This window comes from Taeniopygia guttata, chromosome 1A, assembly GCF_048771995.1.
Source record: "Taeniopygia guttata chromosome 1A, bTaeGut7.mat, whole genome shotgun sequence".
Taxonomy (NCBI): domain Eukaryota; kingdom Metazoa; phylum Chordata; class Aves; order Passeriformes; family Estrildidae; genus Taeniopygia; species Taeniopygia guttata.
Window position 1 is genome coordinate 65,748,464 of NC_133025.1, and position 21,864 is coordinate 65,770,327.

Sequence of the window (21,864 nt, forward strand, 5' to 3'; positions counted from 1 at the left end):
TATGTTCAAATAGAGTGTCAAACTTGACTGTGGACTTACAGCTTCCACTTTCTTAAAAGTCACACCTGCCACATCATTTTACACTAGGAACAAGATCAAGCCAAATATCCCACTTTTGCAGTTTGATTTTATCTCCTTCCTTTACTTTTTTTTTTTTTTTTTGGTTTTTGTTTTAATTTTAGGTGGCAAAAGCCCATTTGGAGAGGTTTTGTTATTTGTTAACACCAATATCTTTTATCTACTCTGAGTAGAGAAGCAACCTACAGTGTTACTGCTTACCTGTCAAAACATAAAGTCATTTTGTCAAGGTCAGCCTAGAACACTGTAAGAGACTGCATCCCTTTAAGGACTAAAGAATGGATTTGCACCAAAAGGCAGGGGTGCTATTTTTATACAATAGCTTGTGAACAGGAGCAGCCTAAAACACTCAGGAAGTTGCCTCTTTGGGGCTGTCATCTTGCACAGTAATTTCATTTTCCTTCAGCCAGTCCTTACAGACTCAAACTATGCTCAAGTGTTTCCCTGCATCACTTTCTGAGTCTCCCTCTCCCAGGGTGGCAGATGGGTCAAGGAAATTCCCTTTCCTCTTTTAAAACCCTGCAGAGGGCTTGAGGGACTGATGGTGGAACTGATGCACAGCTCAGTGCAGCCTTGCACACCTCCCACCTAAGTGAGGAATATTTATTTTCCCACATACTGTGTTACAATAGGATGTATGATGCAATACAACATTAGGGTTAGAGTGATTCAAATGGAATGCTGGAAAAGTGAGGCTGAAAACCAGCTTTCCTTTGAAATAACATTAGTGTCTCTGCATCTTCTTAACAGAAAAAAGATCACAAATTATTCACTTCCTAACAGAGCATTTAGTTATGCTTTTTTGCTATGAAATTTAAAAATGCTGGACTGATCTGGATCAATTAAATTCCTTTCAGTACAATAAAACTGTATTAATCAACAGTGCCTTATTATTTTATTGTGACTAATAATGTGACAGCATGGTTTTGATTTTTTTGACAAACAATATTTCTGAGATCTCTAAAAGTTCCAAGTGGCATGATTTATCTTGAAAATCTACATAAAATATGGTACGTCATCTTTCCTGCCCTTCTCCCTCTTAATAAAAATGCACAGGAAGATGCTTCTCAAAAACCGGCATTTTTGTTGTTCTTCCTGTCAAACAATTGTCTCTTTTCTACAGATGAAGACTACCATTCATATAAATCAATTGTTTTATAAATGGAAAACTGAGATGGAATTATGATTGAGAAGAGAGTGGAGCTGCTAGCTCACCAATATTATTTCTGTAACTATTTCTTTTATTATCTGTATATCCCAAGCAAAGTATTGAACAAAAAAATCAGAGAATCTTGGAGTGCCTGGAGCAAGAAGTAGTAAATATACTAATCACACTGCCATTCATCACATCTTAGTCCTGAGTCTGGTGACAGTGTTTGCTTTTCCCAGCAGATGTTTACATAGGTTCTGTTTGCATCTGCTTTACTCTCGTCTTGGTTAGCACACTTGGAATGACACATCAACCAAGAGGACTCTGAAAATGCCTCAGTGACCCAATACACACAGATGTATGTAAGATATGAAAGATATCAAACACTGAAAAGTCACGCACCAACCCATCAACAGTAGACTACAATTTCTCTTAGCCACTCAGTTTAAAATACCTCTAAAGCCTTTAGAAAAGTCTCCTTTTTGAGACAGGGAGACTTTTTTGGTTAAACGCATCTGCATTAGTGGGCTGCCATGGCATCTCCACCTTCACAAGCACATTCCCTTGCAAAATCAGCTTTACCAAGGTTTTGCAGCATTCAGCTTGGAAACTACAAATAACGAGCAGCTGGCTCTCCCTGTGTCCAGAGAACCCCTACACCCCCGTTAGGTCACTGAAATTCTCTTTACAGTGGCACTGAGGGCACACTGAGACACGACAGATTCCCAGAGCACAGTACCTGGTCAGCAGCAGGAATGGACTCCCACCTGCGCTTCAGCAAGTACAGGGATTTCCGGCTCATCCTCCTGAATCTGTTCTAGAGGCTTTGCCAGACTTGACAAAAAAGCTTCTGTCCCAAACCAGCAGCAAGAGCCTTAATTCTCACTCCTGCTCTTCATTGTAGAACGGCAGAGCTCCCCGAAGCACTCAAGTTGGTGTGAGCTGCGAGGTGGAGACTGGTCAGAGCCCAGCTCCTGCTGCTCCTCAAAGCATCTGCTCCTTCAGTGGCACAGCAAGAGGCTGAGGCAGCGAGCAGCCACCAGCCACCTCGCAGGAAGGAGCCTGGAGTAGGTAGACAACACCAGACGCACTCAATCTGAAAATAGCTGTTGCTTAGGAACTGGAGGGGTAAAACGCAGCACCTCGGATGTATAATTGAGAGCTTTTATAGTTAAAGAGAATTAAAAAGGCTGGACCCGTGTTTCTCTCTCCATCACCGTGCTTTTACAGCGCTGGAGGAAGGATTGCTCGATTTCACTGATTCTGGGGCTACGCCTACACCTCCAGCAAGCCAAACAAGTCTTGATGACAGAGCAGCAAATTACTCCCACACATCCAGGAGCCCTCGTAAAAACGTGTGCACAAAGTGTGCCATGGGTCCCACCTGAAAGATCTCGGCAGCACCAAGCACTGTGTTCTAGTACAACGATTAAAGGGCAATTTGCATATTTTTTCTGCAGAGCAATAATATTCCAAGGGTGAATTCCGCTAGTCACATTTTCTTGTGGCACGTGCCAACATTACAAACTGGATGGATATTTTCCCCTCACATGATGTGGTTCGACAGATTGCATTTATATGTTCGAGACTCATTTCCTTAGGTGGATTAAATATTCCTGAACACTTCGGAATGTCTTTAATTTGGAACTCAGTTTTGAAGTTTTATGCCTAAATTCTTAGTGCTAGCGCATATTAATCTTTAAAGTTAAGCATGAAATGTAATGAAATTCACTTTGCTCTTCCTGCTTAATTTCAAATCCATAAATTCCCAGCACGAAGCACTTACAGCAGGCAGCACTGTCTTCAGGGATGAAAAAAGAAAGGAAAAAAAAAAAGAACAAGTATGTACCAGGAACTCCCTGCTCTTTGTAAGGCAACCTATAATTCAATCCAATTAGAGCAGCCTTAGTAGTATAATTATTCTAAGAGAAAAGGAATCCTGCAACATGCATACACATACATGTGGGCAGTATCAAAAGGGGAATGCAATGGTGGTCTCGGTAGTAGCCATGAGCAAGTTAAATACTGCAAAGACAGCTTTTTGCTTGTGCCATTAACATTCTATTGAATTGCAGATGCCTATCACGAGACAAAGTGCTGCAAACAGAAATTCCCACAGGCCTCAGTGCATTTCATTTGAGATCCATCTCTACCTGGAACTCCAGCACTTCGCATTTCACTCCCACGTGCAGGAAAGGAACATGTTTTCCAAGTGGGCCATTAAGAAGTATGACATGCACTGTAGCAGCTTCCCCTCATGTTTCAACACATGCCATAGAAAACCTACTAGCTCTTAAAAAAAAACAACCTTCACTGAATCAGAGCTTTTTTTAATGAGTCTTGATAGAGTAACTTCAGGAGTTTAAACGTGGATTTTAGTTTTACATTATGATAAACCAGTGATTTCCCTTCCTTTTTTTTTCCTTTCTAGGTTTTAAGGTATTTAAGTATACCTAACACATCACTCACCTTAATTTTTTAGCAAGATCTTGTTTTTTTTACAACAGGTGCATTTTTAAAGGACACAAACTGGCAACAATGTAACTGAATCACAAAAGGGTTTAAAAAAAGTCTTTTCTATTCTGCAAAAAATCAGAACCTCCTTAATTTCTCCTAACATTTCAAAGAACTTAATTATATTAGGTTTAATGCTATTCCTATCTAGACAATTTTCACAGTCATGTAAAAGAGAGAATCTAAAGCTACAGTGAAATAACTAAGGCATATTTACTTCTCTCTAATGGATCTTTTTTTCCTTTTCTTCCTTGGTTTTTGAGTCTGGGCACTAGATAACACAAGGTAATCAGAAAGGCTGGGTCATTTTGGAACTCTTCATCAGGAACTGTAGCAAGAGGACTAAGGGAATGTCTTCAAACTGCCAGAGAGTAGGTTTCGATTAAACGTTAGGTAGAAATTATTTTCTGTCAGGTGCTGAGGCCCTGGCACAGGGTGCCCAGAGCAGCTGTGGCTGCCCCTGGATCCCTGGCAGTGCCCAAGGCCAGGCTGGACAGGGCTTGGAGCAACCTGGGATAGTAGAAGGTGTCCCTGCCCAAGGCAGAGGGCTGGAACTGGATGATCCTTAACATTCTTCTAACCCAAACTGTTCTATGATTCTACAGTTTTCTTTTCCCACCTCGTTATAGATCCTTTCATGCTTTTATGACACCACTGGAGTGTCATTTGTACAAAGTGTCCATGTGAAAATCCTTCACCTGAGGTAAGAGCAAGTACAAAAGGCTGGAGCTCTAATAATGTGTTTCTGTTCTTTCAGCACTAGATAGGAAAGGCTATTTTACCCAAGCAGGAAAATTCCTGAACATCAGTACTGGTAGTGATGTCTTGTTTGCAGCAATTGTAATAGATAATTACAGGAGAGAGCTACTACAGATAATTTTGGAATGGATTGTGATACCATTAACACTACTGGCATAATTTCCTTCCAGTGACAGGTCAAGAGCAAACCAGTGGCTACATGTGGCTTCTCTGCACCTCCCCACACAGTTCCAACACCTTGGTCAATAATGAAAGGATTCATGGCGAGAGAGCCATCCAAGTTTTAACAAGTTTGTCAGGTTAAAAAAAGAAATAAACCAAACAAAACATACCCACACTGTTTGAAATTGCATTGCTTTGATGTCCTGATGGAGACAGCTGAGTAAGAAATACTTTCTCCATACATCTAATCCATCTTACTGCTACTGAAAAAACCTTTCTGTTGGATGACTCAGTTCTGTCTGGATCAACTGTTTGAATTACAGCTCAAAAATTATATTAATGAAAGCTGTCATGGTTTTATGCCTTTTTCCATTGTTCCAAACCCTGCAAATATCAACAAAATCAACAACTTCGCCAAACTCAAGACTGAAAACTTGCTTGAATGCCTCAAATGTAGCAAAAGCCAAAATCAAACACAAAATACTGAGCATCTGACCTGTGAGCCTCTGGGTCCTCGTTTGTGATCCCATTCAGAATGCCCCATGAGCTGCAAAACAAAGAAAAGCAGAGCTAAGTGATAAATTGCACTCATTAGTTTTAATTGAAACACTCATGCTTTTACATCCATTACACATTTTTCTTGGAAATAAACAGGTCTGCTTTTATGATTTATCTCACACAGCTTTCAGCTCCATAATAAAGCCATGTAACATTGTACCTTTACATTCAGAACCCAAACACATCTGGCATCACAAATCTGCCCGCGCCAATAAAATTCCCACTGCCATAGATTCAGCTTTAGCCAAATGTTTGATGCTGATCTGGCAAAAGGACAGCTGATACATCAACAAGGATTTTACCAAAACCATTTCATTAATCAGCAATGTACATTTCGTATCAGCCATGATAAGTAGCAACAGCTTTAAATCTGTTTCAACATTGAATCACGGGGTTTTTCGTACATCTACTCAGGGATTTCTTCTGGGCATTGTTTGCTCCTACCCACAGAAACATTGCTTAATTCAAATATAAAAATATGTGAATGAAAGATAGGAGGGTTAGTGTGGCATGTACTGACTTACAGTCATGAACATTTTCCTGCTCATTTTTCCCAACATTCTTTCCCAAAGGAAATGCCTTCTCCCAGTTCAGAGTAGGCAAGGAGATTTACAACCCACACTTATTGTAGAACATGCTTGCAAAACACTCATTCCAGGACAAGACATTAAAACTACTTTGCAGAATCAGGAAAACCACATGCATCTCCTATGATGAGTTTTTTTTATCTTCTCCATTAGCTGTCCCTACTTATCCTTTTCTTTCCCAAGGAATCCTTCTTTTTAAGTTATTACTCACAACCATCTACCTCCATAACTGGAAACAAAACACATATGCAGAAAGGCATCAAAAATCGGAAATGTCACATCAGTTTTTTACTGATACAGCCTTGTGACTGGCCCCCTCATTTTACTGCAATTTTTTCCTATTTTCCATGTACTCTTGATGGAAACACTGGCTCTCCTGGGTTTCCTTGTTTGTTCTCAATTGCTGCATGAAGCACAGCTTTAATTTTTTTTTTAATAAATGACTGTAAATAAATAACTGGTGTGCAAAAACTACCAAGAGATGCACCTAGCAAAGGTTATGTGCTTCAAAGAGCCTCTGCCCGAACCCTCCTACCTGTCTTTCCCCTGTGGAGCAAAAAACCCTCTTCAGTTTTACTTCTTAGCCCCTGTTCCTTGGGAGGAAGTAACTCCTGCTTTCTTAATTCACTTGGCTAAAAAGAAAATTAATTTAGCCTGAGTCTGACCACTGGTGGTTCTCAGGGAGATATCTTTACCTCCAGGTTCCTATCAGTGGATTAGCACAAAAAGGAAGCCTCACAGAGAAGAAAGGATTAAAGTTACAGCCTGGCTGTGACCACTGTGGTATTCTCCAGGCTCTACAGACACTTGGCAGCACACAGCACACCTTCAAGCCCAAGGGTAGCATAAAATCCCCCTGCCAGGTTTTTCATGCCCCTGCCCTCACTGAACTCATAGTGTAATATTAATTCAAATATAAAAATATGTGAATGAAAGATAGGAGGGTTAGTGTGGCATGAGAGCAATGAAATAGTCGGCTCTCACAATCAAAGAACAAATATTATGTGTATACTAAGAGAAGTTTTATAAATTTATAGTTATGTTTCCCCCCTTTTTCATTGTTCTCAGGAGATAGCTGGGGCATTTAAGAAAGTCAGCTCATTACTACAGCAACACCTGACCTCCAATCAAGATCTCAGAAAGTAATCTCCACCACTAGACAGCAAAGAAATTTTGTCAATAGACAAAACTGTAAGAGAGGCCAAAGAGTTAAAAAGCAGAGCATCCATTGTGTAGATGAGCACATAGTAGAGAAAATCCTTTGCTCCCAGCACTGGGTTTATTCTCTCTATTCAGTCTTCTGTTCTAATTTTTTATAAAGTTTTAATAAACCTTTTTTAACTTTTTCAAAGTAAATATCATTTATCACAATAGCTCACTGAAAATTGAATGGTTGCTTTCTTACTGCCACCAAAAATGAGAGGTGCACTCACAAGCCAGGCCTGGAGTCACTGTTCCCATATGTAGGGATGCTCCCAGTGCAGCCAGTCCCAGGCAAGCTGCCAGGGTGATCACCACTAGCCCTCGCACTTAAATCAAGTCCCCTTAAACATTCATTCACCTCTAGGCATAGTCTGCCCATCCTGATCCCTATTCTTGCCTGGTGCTTCACATCTCCACAGTGAGATTTCAGTCCCACAGCCAACTCCTGCCCTGCTCCACCTCTCCTCCTCCTGCCCAGCTTGCAGGTAGCTTTTGTTTCCCCATCCCTAATCCTGTCCCTCCACCACGAGTGGGCAATCCTGGGGGCTGTACAGACTGGATGTTGCAGCAGCAGCCAAGGCTACAGGGAAAAGTGAGTCCAAAGGCTGTAACAACTCATCCTTGCTCCATTTCCCAGTGTCTAACTATCAACATCACTCACAGAAGAGAAGCCAAGTCACCAGTGAAGCAGTCATAAATTCATTAGAACCAACAGAGAGAGCCCTTTGTTATTTTGTCACCATTTTATGAGTAAACTCCTCGTAGCAGTTTACACAGCCCTTGTCCAATTTAATTTCTCTACATTGGTGGAATGAACCACATTTCTATTTTTGCTGATAGATCAGTTGTCCCCAGCAGAAAGCAATGCCCACACCACTGTTCTGCTGAGTGACATGGGCTGTGGCTGTCCCCAGCTCAAACAGTGAGGTTGTTCTCAAGCATTATATCTAATCCACGACCTATGAAACCAAACTTTTCCTACTGTTGTTATAAAAATCTTACTTGGCTTTAAAATGTATTTCTCCCTTGTTATCTAAAAGGCCATGATCATCTCATGCTTGAATGTTCTTGGCATATGGTGGTTCCTATTAACACAGGAGCGAAGGAATGAAAAATGAAATGAAAAGGATACCACACAAAAATGCCTCAGAAAGAAGAAAACCCCAGAGTTATGACAAAATCTCTGCCAGGCCAGCATTTTACAGAGGGACGATTGCCTCAGTGGGACACCCTTTAGCTCAACAAGCCATACTCTGCTCAATTGCTTCTGAACCTGATTTTCTTTTCATGGACAAACTAGGTGCTGGAGCATGATACCCAGAAAAGAAGGCAAGAATGCCTGAACTATGGGGCTAGGTAGAAATCATTATTTCCACAAGCTGAATAAAAATTTAAAAATTGAGTAAACAGAATTAAAAGCAAAAACAAAGCCCAAAAATAAACAAAAAAACCCAAACCAAACAACAAACCAACTACACTCAGAGAAAACAGAGCATGTGCATAAATCCACTTGAATGAGTCAACTTTCTGAAATCATGGAAAAAGAAAATAATATACTGCTTAATTGATGCGTGCATGCAAACAGAGATACTGACATAAAAATGTATTTGGAAGTAAGGGGATTTATACTCATCAGTAACAGATGGGTTTACTCCAGACCCTACTACCTCCTCTGAAAGTTCTCTGGAATCAATTTGGTCCAGAGTGATGATAAACAGCCTCAGAGCACCAAATTTATTAGTCTTACTGACCAGGCAACTAAGGCTGCATGTATCAGCAGCAAAAAAGAAGGGGTAAAACTGAAATCAAACTCCCACAAAGCTTATATGCATGCAGTGTCTCTTAGAAAAAAAGGAACTACTTTACATTTCATCTGCAACTGTCCTGGAAACCCATCTCTGCCAGTTTTAACACTCACAGATGAAAGCAGCTTTTAGCAACAAGAACGACTCTTGCATGCTCAGGAATGCACAAAAACGTGGCCTTGGCTAAAAGCAGCTGGTTGGTTCTACCCTAAAAGCTGACTTACAGGTCTCCAGGGAAAACACTCCCCCATTCCAGCTGAGGGTGAGGACTATCAGTGCAAGAGGAAGCAGGAGTGGAAAAGACCCCCAACACCAAAATCTCAGTCACACACAGAAGAAAAGTGAAAGGGGTCATCTCCTCTTGGAGGTGGAGGGTGGGGGCCTGTGCTCTAAATTTCAGGGTTTTTGCTATAACCACCATGAAGTTTCTTGGCTTGTAGTCTTAAAACTCATGTTCACTAATGCAGCAATGCCTTCAAAGGAGTAGGGAATGGTATAAAGGACTGTCTACATGACATCAGATTTCTGAGATACCCATATTGAAGCAGAACAAAGCCATTTAAAAATTAGCATCTTCAGCCCTCGCCTCTCTAAATGCAGTTCTTCTCCTATATGGTTATTTAATTAAAGCCCCAGCAAATGATTACATAAGGATCTCAACTTTCATTAAAATTCATAAACGATAATTCTTAGCCTCCTTAGTATTAGAGAACTGCAGAAAAATGTGACCCACACATATTGTAGAAGATCTAAGTAAATAAAAAGACAGAAAGTAAAGTATGACAATTTAAACCTTTTCAGCTGTTTATAAGTTCTGCTTTTCCCTTATACCATCTCTTCTGGACTGAGGGGTTTAATTTTGTCACTCTGGAAACAGCAATACTGCTAACTATGCAATGACTGGAAAAAAAAAAGGAGATAAAAAACCTCCAGCAAAGCCAACCAGAAAAAACCAACCCCCTCTGACTTAAAAATGAGTCAGAATAATAGAAAAGGCATAATCTTATTATAAGGACCTCCCTAACTGGGCACAAGTCAGGAAAAAACCCCAATATTTAAAATACAAGTAGTTCTATGTATATTCTTTGAAAGGGAAGAGAATCCTCAGCAGCAGAATGCAACAGCATTTTGAAACCATATGGACTTATTAAAGCATTGTTTAAACTCAGCACAGTTTCATTGGAGGGAAAGAGCAGATCCTTTCCTTGTAACTATTAAAGGGGACTAATGAATCAATTACACTTAGTGTTTAATAAAACCCTTCAAATCCATTCAAAGTCTATTCTAATTCTATTCAGATTATAGGCCGTTAATCTGGAATTTTATTTCGACACATTTAGACATACACAACACTTTTACTGTTCTAAAAACAACCAGATGGTGATGACAAAAGTGAGCTAAATCAGCCAGTAGTCACCACCAAAGACAACAAATGTGATTCAAGAAGACTGAAACAAGACCACATAGTCCAAATGCACGTGAGAACCTTGCCTCAGCTCACTGGTTTCTTCCCTTGGACTTTAAAGATTTACACTGTGGCTGAATACTTCATTCCCATTATAGTGAACATAAAAGACTCCTGCTTTCTCTAGTGGAAGGTGAACACAAGGCAAAGAACAGGAATGTGAGAGAAATTGCTCCTCTGCTCCATCTGGGATTGGGAGCTAAATACTTGCATCCAACATTTCCCACTGAACTGGCTGTGATACATGAACAGGGCAGCCTGAGCTCTCCCAAACAGCTGAGAACTTGCAAAAATGCCTTTTTTTGCCACTCCTGCAAGGATTTAGTACATTTAGTAGTGGTAAAAATGAATTACCAATGAGATTACGAGAAGTTTTGGCTGGGTGGTAGCCAGCAGCTTTAAGAGTTGTTTCTATTTGGGAATTGGCATCCAGAAGAGCACCCAAGATAGGAGCACCCAATCACGCTGGCACCTGGTTTCAACCTTCACCAAAATAGCAGAGCTTCTATTTAAACATAAGCATAACATCTTCCCTCTTTGGGAGAGATTTAGTTGAATGGGCATGTTGAGGATGTGAAACACTGTCTCACTGTTGAGCTCTTTGACACTGCCTCCTTACAGCTTGTGCTGAATGGGGCACAGTATGATCCATATTCTCTGGCTGAATGGGTATTAGCCATGCTCCAGTCAGGATCATATTTCCACTGGTAATAAGAAACTGTTTGTTACCATCATGTGGGCACAAAATGTTCCCGATAAGTTCTTTTTTCGGTAACGCAAAAAAAAAAAAAGCAAAAAAAAAAAAAAAAAAGCACAAATTATTTCCTTGATTACATATTAGAGGAAACATTTATTTTTACAAACATGCAGGAGTCAGGTCACACAGAAGCTAACAGGGTGTTTTTGCACATGCTATTTTGAGTAGGATTCCTTCTATCCGATAGACTGTTCCCTGCATTTTCATGGTAATCAAGATAAATGAGATGATTTAGTGACTCGATTGATTTAGGGAGGGAATTTTGGTGTGGACACCATCAGCAGGAGTAGCTAAACAGGCTGGAGCTCCCTTAACATGGGAGCAACTGGCTGCTCTGACCACCTTCTCCACCAAATGGCAGAAGTGCACCTTGCCCTGAGGCACCCCAGGTGTCAGAAATGCCTTCCTTGCTGTGTGGTGAGAGTGATCACACACAGGCACCTGCAGGCCACGACACACATTCAGCAAAGTCCTCCAGTATCTGGAAAAACAATCCCTTTTCCACAGCCCCTGGCCAGCTCCCAGGGTCAGCACAATGCACAAGATGTCAGAGCTGTGCTGTTCAGCCAGATGTGTGAGCTGCATGCTCGTGTCACCACAGCCACTGTGGAGAGGAAACTCTCCACCCAAATGCTCCCAACAGCTTCTAGCCCAACAAATCACCAACACCGGCCTCAGTTCCAAGACTGGTAAAAAAAACCCAAAAAAAAACCCAACAAAAACTCCAAAACAATTAATCACAACAAACCAACCAAAGTAATAAATTGAGGTGGGTATTTAAGAGCCATTCAGTTTCTTCCTAATCAAAGACATTGTTTCAAAGGTTTCTGGGCTGCTGGACAACAGCTGGAAGCAGAGATAAGCTTTTAAAACCACAGCAGAGGCAGAAATGGAACTTGGAATTTGGCATTGCTTTGAACTGGAGGCAGGGCCAACGATGGGTACGAAGAGGAGCTGCAGTGAATGTCTTCTCTGCAGGCTGAGACCCATGCAGGGATGGAGTTAAGTCCTCTGAAGCTGCTGCCCTGGGGAAGATGCAAGTCCTGGAGGGAGCTGCTGGGAGGAGAACCCAGCTGGGAGGACAAGCAAGGAGCCAGAGCATGGCCAGAGCTGCACGGAGCACTCTGGGTCAGGCAGACACTGCTGAGACAGCGAGCAGGACCATAAACCACCGTGGCAGCAGGGACTGGAGAAACCAAGGCCTTGGAGAAGTGAGGCTGAGGGGACACAGCAGCACAGGGGACAACCCAAAAGGCAGCAGCAGCGAGTGCCCCAAAGGCACAGTGAGAAAACCACCCCGAGACTTCACCAGGGATGCAGCTCCAGGGGAATGAGCTCATCTCTGGCACTGGGAGACACAGCAAGAGGCTGCAGTTTGGAGGAGGTTCTCATGGCAGCAAACCTTTTTTATTTCCAGGCAATAAGCTGCAGCTGACTTCTTCAGGGAAGAAGGATGCAGGGATCCTGGCTTCCTGACAGGGTGGGCAATGGACACAGATGTGTGACACATCAAGCTGGCAGCAGTGGGCTCAGGGCAGCCACTGTGCCCCTTGCTCCTCAGCACCCTGAAAATGAGCAGGTTTCACTTCAGAGAATGTGGAGCTGCTGGGAAGTTAAAAAAAAAAAATCCAAAAACCAAACGTAGGTGGGAAAAAGAAAAGGCACAGGAATATCCACCTCCACACCCTGTATCTGGTTTTATACAAATTTTTGTCACAACTACTTAAACAGATGACAGTAGTAAAACAAATCCATGCGTGTTTCTATTATTCTCACTCCTACCACTGAATTTCTCAGGTCCCTATTAATCCTTCACACATCAAGGAGGATTTTAAACAACAGGTTTGGGAGGCAGAGCTGTAGTAAAATAGAGAAAAGACCTGATTTTGAGGGGAGTAGGGGGAGGAAGGAAGGAGGTGGTAGTGGTTTTTGCCCCTTTTTTATTTTGTTTTTTTGGAAATAATTCTTATTCTTCAGTCATCCTCAATGATGGATTCCACATAAAGAGTTACTTGCAGATGTATTGCAGATTTTTTAACAAAGGCTTTCTAAATTAATGATCTTAATCTGGATATTTAATTTCAGAATAACTGTGTAAAGCAAACTGACCATAAACAGATTTTTATCCCCTTGAACTGCCCTAGTAGATGAACAATAGGCATATTGATCTGGTGGACTAGTAATCCACAAGTAAAAGTGTTCAGCAAATTTTCCATATATTAAAAATTTTACCACTTTTCCATTCTGAGCATAGGTGTGAAGATCAAAGCCTTAGAGAAAATGTCTATAGTGGTGAGATAAAAACTGTGGGCACAGCTACTCTGATACCTCCCACCTTACCCACAGACATAATTCACCAACAGTCCCTCAGAGAAGAAGATTCCTCAGTATGGGAAAGCCAGGGCAACACAGCAACATCAAGAGTGCTGAACATAACAGCAGGTTAAAAAAAAGAACTAAAGTATATTGATAAAATGGAGAAGACTTGCTATTTAAATGTTGTGACTCACAGCACACACATGAAATTCCTGGATCTCACAGCTACCCAGTCAAGTCCATTCCGGTGCAATTAAGTTCCTAACAAAGTCAGAAAGCTTATTGACTTTTTTTTTTCCTATTGGGAATCACTGTGCATTAAGAATCCCATTCACAATACCAAGCCTGGCACAAGCTTGATAATTAAACAACTACTGCAGCAGAGTTAGCAAAGTCTGAAATCACATTGAGGTATCTAAAATATTTTTTTTCTTTTGTTAAAGAGTCTAAAGAATTCTATAAAACAATCTGCTCTGAAATGTACGTTCCCAGGTCTATTCTCTCTAGTGCACAGCTTTTCTCTCACTTTCCATCTTTTCAGAGATCCTGGTGGCACGTAGGTCCCATCTGCACTTGGTGTTGCTAACACAAACCTGCAAGGTGAGGTTGCCCTTTTAGGCTAGCAACCAGTGCACAGAAGGGTCTCTGCTCCCAAAGAAATGTCTTTTTGCACAGCAATTAAAAACCCTCTGCAAAAGCAGGTAAATGTTTTCAGGGATTTTTCAGTCAAGCTCTGATTTCAGGTGGATCATCCTCAATATGCACACATAGCTCATATGGAAGGCAAATTAACCCAATGGGTTTAGCAAGGGCATTCATCAAATAGCTGACCATTCTCTGGCAGTCTGCATAAAAATGGGAATTTTCCAATTTGATTCCCAGTGGATAAGTGTCTACCTCACAGGAAAAAAAAAAAAAACAAACCAACCCAAACCATCATCAAATTGACATCCTTACTGGCAGCTTCAGCAGAAAAAAGCTCTTAGGGCTGAGTAAGCATGGAGGTTTCACCAGACACTGAACCTTTGGAAGTGGTTCCAGTGAAAGGGAAGTGAGCCAGTGCAGCAGGGACAGGGACATGTGTGACTTGTTGTTGTCACCTCTGTACTTCCCTGTGCACACAGGATGGCATTTTGTCACAGCTGCCGGCTCAAACCTCTCAGCACAGCACTCACAAAGGAGGTAGAAACAGAGAGAAAATATCCTAACTCCAAGTGTTTGGTCAGACATCTCAAAGGTGGCAGTGCCACTGTCCACCAAAACTGGGAATTCTGTAAGCAGCAGAATCCAGCAGCCTGACCAAACCAGATCTCCTGTGATACCATGAGCACTTCCCGAAAATAAAAAAAAACAAACTTTGCTTATGGTAATATGGCAACATAATGTCCAACAAAACATGGTGACTACAGGAATTGGTCCCTGGTGAAGCCAAAATAACAGTGAGGCAGAAAGCCAGCAACGTAACAGAGTTCCAGCAGCTCCTTTTACTGAAACACATTAACTTTAATGGTAGCACTGAGGGATAGCTGAGATGAAGTAATGAAAATTTTAAGATAAGGAGAATTTGGCCTCTCACAAAGCAGACTGACTCACACAGCCTTCTCCTACTCTGAGAGCAGCCTGAGTCTGGGCAGGTGAAGCCTCAGCTTCCAGGACTGGCCAGGAAAAGAAAAACAAACAAGCCAAGGCTTGTTTCAGCCTGTCACCCACACAAATGAGCCCCTTCTTTCCTTAGCATCCCATTTTTCTGGTTCTGAGGCTTCACAAAGCAGAAGAACAGCACAGATATTTCAACAGCTAGATCCCAGCTAGCAAATGTCCTAAAATTACACTGTAGAGTCTGGTAGCTTACTAAAAAACCTCAATGTCAAAACTCAAAGTACATTCAGTTTAAACACACCCTTGGGGGGATTTTATACTAACTACTTTCTATTTCAGACTATTCACTTTTAGCTCAACCAGCGATGCTTCAGCACTCACCCAGGAAAACTCCCCTCTCTGCCACCCAATCTCAATCAACCTGCCAAATTAATTATCACCCTGCATTTGTCTATTGCTAAGAGGGGGGAAAAAAGCAAATAGATGAATGCAGCAGTGACCCGAGCAGAAACGGATTCTCTGAAACGGAACTAATTAAATCAGTTCAGTGATCTTCCAGCACGACACATTTCACCCACTCCATCCCCAAGCAGCCCAGTTCTACCATCTCCTCCCAACTACCCTCAGCAGGGAGCTCACATGGGGCTCAGATCCCTCTCCAGCAGCAAATCAGGGATTTTTTTTACTCATCCTTGCAGCTGTATGACTTAAAATAAAGAGGAAAAAGAAGCCAACTGCCACACAGAAAATTCACGGCGAGAATTTCCCACTGACATTTACATGCAGATTCCTGGCCACAGAATATGTGTTTCAGCCAGACAGCAGGGGGATTTGATTACCTACCTCACATTTATGGGACCACAGGCACCTACACTTCGGTGCTCTGCTGGCCCTATGGGATGAGCAGAGCTCAGAGCACTGGCAGAGCAGGGCTTTGCTTTTGATACCCCACGTCAGGCCTTGCAGCAGAGCTGTCAGGACTAACACACAGAGGAAGTGCAGAGTTTGTGGGTTTTAGACCAGTGCCATGAGTCAGAGACCAAACCTTGTGCTAAGTGCATTCCCAGCCTGGCAAGTCCATGTGTGTGCATGGCCACAGCATTTGTGACCCTGCTGACCCTAAAGGGCCTAGCTCAAGGAAATACACACGTTTTAAGTATTCCCACCCTACAGTTTTAAGTGACAGTCTAGTTGAAATGCATGCAAAAACATATCTGGGCCATAAATTTCCCCACTGCTGGAACTGGCACCAATTTCCCTGGGGTCATGCTGTCAGGCACAGCCTATGCCAGCTGATTCCTTCACACCTGAGCAGTGGCAATATCCAAAGCTGTAGGAGCAAGGCAGAAACACCAGCCTCTCCTGTCTCAGTGCACTTCACTTCCCATCACCCTTCTCCTTCTGCAGGACATGTTCAGAGCAAGATCAGAGTAGGTCAAAGCAACTCAGGGCACGAAATTCCAGGTGACAGCCCCACTCGAGGAATTAAAAAGACACTGAAGGGAGATCTTCCTTTACTACAGAGCTGGAATATCAAGTCAATCTCACCTTGCTTTTTGCCCTACATGATTTTTAACACACTCTGTGCTTTCTTAGACACGAGGCACATCACAAATAGACACCAGCACAGAAATCTGGGTGCCTGCACCGGGATCCCTGTGGGGTCAGGATGCAGGAGCCCATAAGGGAGAGCAGGAAGAGCACAGCAACACACAGAGGCAGGACTCTGAGTCATCTCTAGGTAGGTGCCTACACAGGCAACAGTTTGTCATTCTCACCCATCTGCTGCTCCAAATCACACACACATGCTGTCAAATGTGCTTTTCCCCATCTGGATGGCAGAGATGCTGGGCATAAACAGGCAAAAGGCAGCAGGATGAATACTGGGCTTGTGCTGTACCAGGGGGAACTCTCAGGCACCTTCACGCACCCTAACAGGAGAGATTTCAGTGGAGGTTTTAAGAAGTCAGAGTAAAGACAGGTTTTTCCATTATCTGAAATACTGCCTTTCAAACCAGCCTGACTCTTAATAAGCTTTGCTTCTCAGATTTTATTTTTGAATAAAAACCATGTATGTTTTCTTAGAGGGATAGCATAAAATACATCCTCCTGCAACGCTGTCTACCAACATTTAATTCCATGTGCTCACCCAAGTCCTTTTTCCACCACATTTCCATAGTGTCACAGCCCTGATCACAGCAAAAGCAGAGCCCACCAAAGATGCAGTCTCCACTATGATGTAAAGGATGCACAGAATATGCAAAATTTGGGGGGGGTCATGGTGTACATGGATGTACCAGGAGGCATTTCAGAGTGAGAAGGAGAAAGGCAGAGCAGCACAGAGGGGAAAGGAGCCCCTTCTGGAAGGGCTGACCCCAAAGCAGAGACATGCAGCTGAGCCTCTGTTTCAATCCCACACTTTGGTTCACTTAAAATGAATCATGTGAAAACTGCTAAAATGCTCTTTGCTGGAAGAATATCTCCTATTGAAATGTATTTGGACTAATTTGCCATTCAGAAACAGGCTTCAACAAAATTAAGTACCATTTCTGTGGCGAACTAAAAAGAGGAATAAGTTGCATGTCAAAAAAGTCCATCTATTTGAAACAGAAAATTTTGAAATTTGTTTTCCTTCATATGTGCAATTACTTGCTGCTCCACCATTGGTCCTTATCTTCTCCCAGAATTTTATTCCTTGAATGATGTAGCTTTGCATGCTGCTGAGATATACTTTTAATGCAAACTTCATCAACAAAAGCAGTGTTTCATCTTCTTATTGACAAGCTGTTCAACACTGCCTGAGAAATAAGAGTTTTATATTCCATTAATTTCCTTACAATGTCTTCATTCCCTTTTGTTGCTGAAAAAGTAATTTAAATTCCTTTTTCCTGTGTCCCAAATATTTTTTCTTTCATCTTCTTATGTTCAATTTGTGCAAGAATGCTCTTTTGATTCAGCAGAAGTGTTATTTTACTAAAAATATATCACTTTACCCTAACCAGGAGGGTCCACATGGAAAGGTATTTATATTTTATTTATATTTCTAACTATCAAAACAAACAAACACCAAAAAAAAAAAAAAAAAAAAAAAAAAAAAAAAAAAAAGGGGGAACTCTGCTCAGAGCTAAGTGTCTCTGCAGACCTGGTTTTCTGACTGTGAAAAAGGAGCTCTCCAGATCTGTATTGATTACAGATTCAATCCTGAGCCCCTCATGCTAACATAATTTCCATCAATTCAGCATGGCCTGGAGGTTGTCCTTTGTTTTTCCTCCTGTGCCTGGGAACCAGCCTGGTCTTCCAGGAGCTGTGGTTAAACACAGGCTGAGTTTTGTAAGGTGGCTTAGAGTCCCTCCCTCTGTCAGCTGCAAATCAGAGAAATTTTAGTAGCTTCTCCACTTCTAAAGCATTTCCAGGCTACCATACAAACTTGTTAACTCAGACAGAACCTTCCTGAGAAAAAAAAAAAAAAAAAAAAAAAATCTCCATTTCACAGATGGAGAATTGAGGCATTTACCCAGCACAGTACTGCAAAACTGGGAATAGAAACTAAATATCTCCAGTTCATGGGATCAGACCATAGGCTTTGTTTTGATCAACTATTTATATCCAAGTTCTTTTTTTGGGGGGAGTCAAGGGTATACACCAGGGAACAGAGTTATTCTTATTTTTGGCTGCCAGGAGATCTTATCACTCTTTCTGAAAATGAACTGTTCAGCCCTCTAAGTACCAGAAGGAGAACAGGCTTCACATACCAACAACCTTCCTTTTCAAGAAAGTGAAACAGGAAAGACAGAAAGGATAAAGGATCCTAAAGGATCACAGGATAAAAAAATTAACATTTATCCCCTGTTTCTGGGCTGAACTTGGGCATCTTGCTATCCTCTTTCCTCAGTTAGAAGGACTTCAGCTAGAGAAGGTGACTTGAGCAAAGTGAAAAACTTTACAGCTGTACCCCAGACCTGGGCTGAATCTTTTGAGACATGGAGTCTACTCCACCTGTGCCCATGGATGCAGAGATGAAAAGGGACAGGAAGAGATAAAGAACCAAAATGCCAGGAGAGAAAGCATTCACACAAAACCCTCTGATTTACTGAGGTGTGTGAAGCATCTCTAACACAACAGTGTTCACCTCCATTTTCTTCTCTTCCACTTTCAAACTTCCCATGCAATTCCTTTTTTTTCAGAAAGAGAAATCACAGATAATTGCAGTTTACCCACTTTATCAGTATAAAGACCCATCTTCCACAAGCATGTTGCCAGGAGATAAGCAGTTGCATTCTGAATATTGAGTGCCTGCGTGCCTTGGGCCCTCTCAATGGGTCCCTTTATCAGGACAAAGACTCCCTGAAGGAGAAGCAGGGCCACCAACAACTTTGGTTCAGGCCAAGGTGACAGAGGCTGACAAACAGATGCTTTATGAGCTTGGGAAAACTACAGATGATGAAAAAAAAAAAAAAAAACCAACAAAAAAACAACCAACTTCCCTTCTCTTACCTAAATATAGAACATAAATAAAACTGTATATAACCTAAATAGTTTTCCTACCCTTAGACTATTCCTGCCACACATCTGCCCTGTTCCCCCCACCACTCACAGTGGAACCAGCATTTTCATTTGTTTCCAGGGAAAGACAGCTCATGGTAAAAACACCTGCAGTGATTTAAGAGAAATTCAGGAACTCCAAAGTGGATCAAGGAGCTGCTTATGTCCTTGGTTCTCACCAAGGAGCCACACAAAGGTGAATATTCCCAGTGGAGACTTCTCAGTGCCAGTCTGGAGTGTGACATCGAGAAGGACATGATCACAGAGGGGAAAAAGGGTTCCTGGTAATGCCACTTTTTGCTGGCCCTATGACTAAAAAGAGGTGTCCAGCCTCCATGTGCATAATGCTCTCAACATTTTCCACAGCGCTAAATACAGAGGATGGAGAAAAAAGTGCATGGAAATACAGGCAGTGCCCACACCAATATCTACTGATAAGCTCAAAACATTTGGAATCTCTATAGACAGCAGCACTAAATACTCATACTGTAACTTACAGAAGACACAGCTGCTTATTTGCTGCTGCTGTAAAAATTACAGCATTTCAAGTGTGACATCACAGCATTTCATTTACTTAGAAGTTGCACTTCCTGGAATCTGAATCATAGAAAAAAAATCTTCAAAATTATTAACAGAGGGAGGAAGGGGAGGAGGAGGAGGAGAAAGAGGGAGAGAGAGAGGGAGAGAGAGATAACCAAATTACATTTTCTCTAAGAGAGAAAGAAGGCTTTTAACTAGGACTGCAAAGAGGAGAAAAAAAATAAATGCAAGGACTGCAAACTGAGTATTCATGGCTGATCTGTGGCCGGCTGCCCCAGCACTGGTGGGAAACCTGCTGAAGGGTAAAGCATCCTTCCACTCAGGACAATGGGCAGGACAGACCGAAATGCCAGAACTAAAGCAAGCTAATGCTAAAAATAACTCTATCTGTCCTTTATCTCAAGGGCCAAATTATCTCAGTTCTACTCGAGAAGACTAGGCAATGCCAGCATCAGGAAGGTCAGAAAGCATGTGAAAATTTACCCAGGAGCTTATCCACTGCCTAAATATCTGCTACTGCAACAGCACAGAATGGCACAAAACCCCCCACTGTCTTACAGCCCAAATACATGCCAAGTCTTTATTTGAAGAGCATGAGTTAAAAATGCACTTTGGATACTACAGATTAAATGTCCTCACATCCCAGTAGACAAGACTTTTGGTGTTTCTTTTTTTTTTTTTTATTTTTTCAATGGAATAGCTTTCTGGTTATTTATTTAAAAAGTTTTTTGTGTCTAATACGAAGTGTCATGTAGATATACAGATTAATTCCTTGTCTCCAGAATGCAAAGAGCACCTGCATATAAGCAAATAACACAAACAGTTGACTTGACTGGAAGAATTAAACCTCGGTTTCTTCAAAACTCAAATGCTTCACGAACTAAATCAACTACAGATTTTGGTTTTGATACAAGTACTTGAAGGAAGAAAGAGGTTATTTTTCAGACATTAGAACATCCTTTTTCAATATTTCCATGTCTAGGACAATAGCATTTCAGTTTTGTTTTACTACAGAGTGTTGAAATTAAAATCTGAAAGGAAAACAAAGCCCCAAAACTCAAAGAAAAACCCCACCACAATTGTTTCAAGTTGTAAAGGGTTTACTGATTGAAATGAGCTTTTCTGCTGTTGTCTAACTTCACTCACAGTTTCTCAAGATATTCAGGTTGTGTTTCCTGAAATGCTTCCAGCAAGTCTGGTCACTGGGCTGTGAATCTGCTTGTTGGGCAGCTCTTGAGCCACAGTGAGGGGCCAGATTTTCAGAACTTACAGGCTGGTCAGCCTTTCTAAGCTCAGGACGCAGAAGCTGCACACCTGGGAGAGGCAGCCAGGAGAGGCTGAGAGCAGGAGCTGGCAGCAGCTCCCAGGCAGCCTGAGACCCAGCTGGAGATGGCCCTGCAAGTGCTGTGCTCTAGGAAAACTCACAGCACTGGAGCCTGGTGTCCCTGGTGTCCCTGCTTTCAGGTGTGCATCACCCCAGAGCAGTGCAGACATCCTGGTGCACAGGAGCAGCTCCAGCTCCACTGCTTGTGCCCAGCAAAAAGTGTCCCTGGGGCAGAGCAGCAAGGAAACACCTCCAAGAGCCAAGCTGGAAGGACCAAGGAGATGTAAGAGGATGTGGCCACCAGAGAGCAGAGACAGAATGAGGCCAGAGCCTGATCCACAACCCAGGGAGTGCAGCAAGCTACAGCTCGGCCAACGATTTAATAAATCCTGTTTCTGAATGGGGGGCAGAGGGAGAAGAAGGAATATCCTCCAGGCTCATACAGTCACCAGGTAACCAAACAATGAATCCAAACCAGAAATGTGCTAGGAACGTGGCAAACAGA

The 21,864-nt window shown here is 42.0% G+C and overlaps 1 protein-coding gene across 4 annotated transcripts in view; it reads right to left on the reverse strand.

The window, feature by feature from the left end:
- The window catches only part of PDE3A (phosphodiesterase 3A), a 228,253-nt gene that overhangs the window by 78,343 nt on the left and 128,046 nt on the right, over positions 1 to 21,864 (reverse strand). For 3 of the 4 annotated variants that reach the window (XM_032746376.3, XM_032746375.3, XM_072923770.1), the window contains one exon: positions 5,160 to 5,210. In XM_032746376.3, the coding sequence (XP_032602267.3) occupies positions 5,160 to 5,210 (51 nt within the window). The other variant, XM_030263530.4, reaches the window with a different exon arrangement.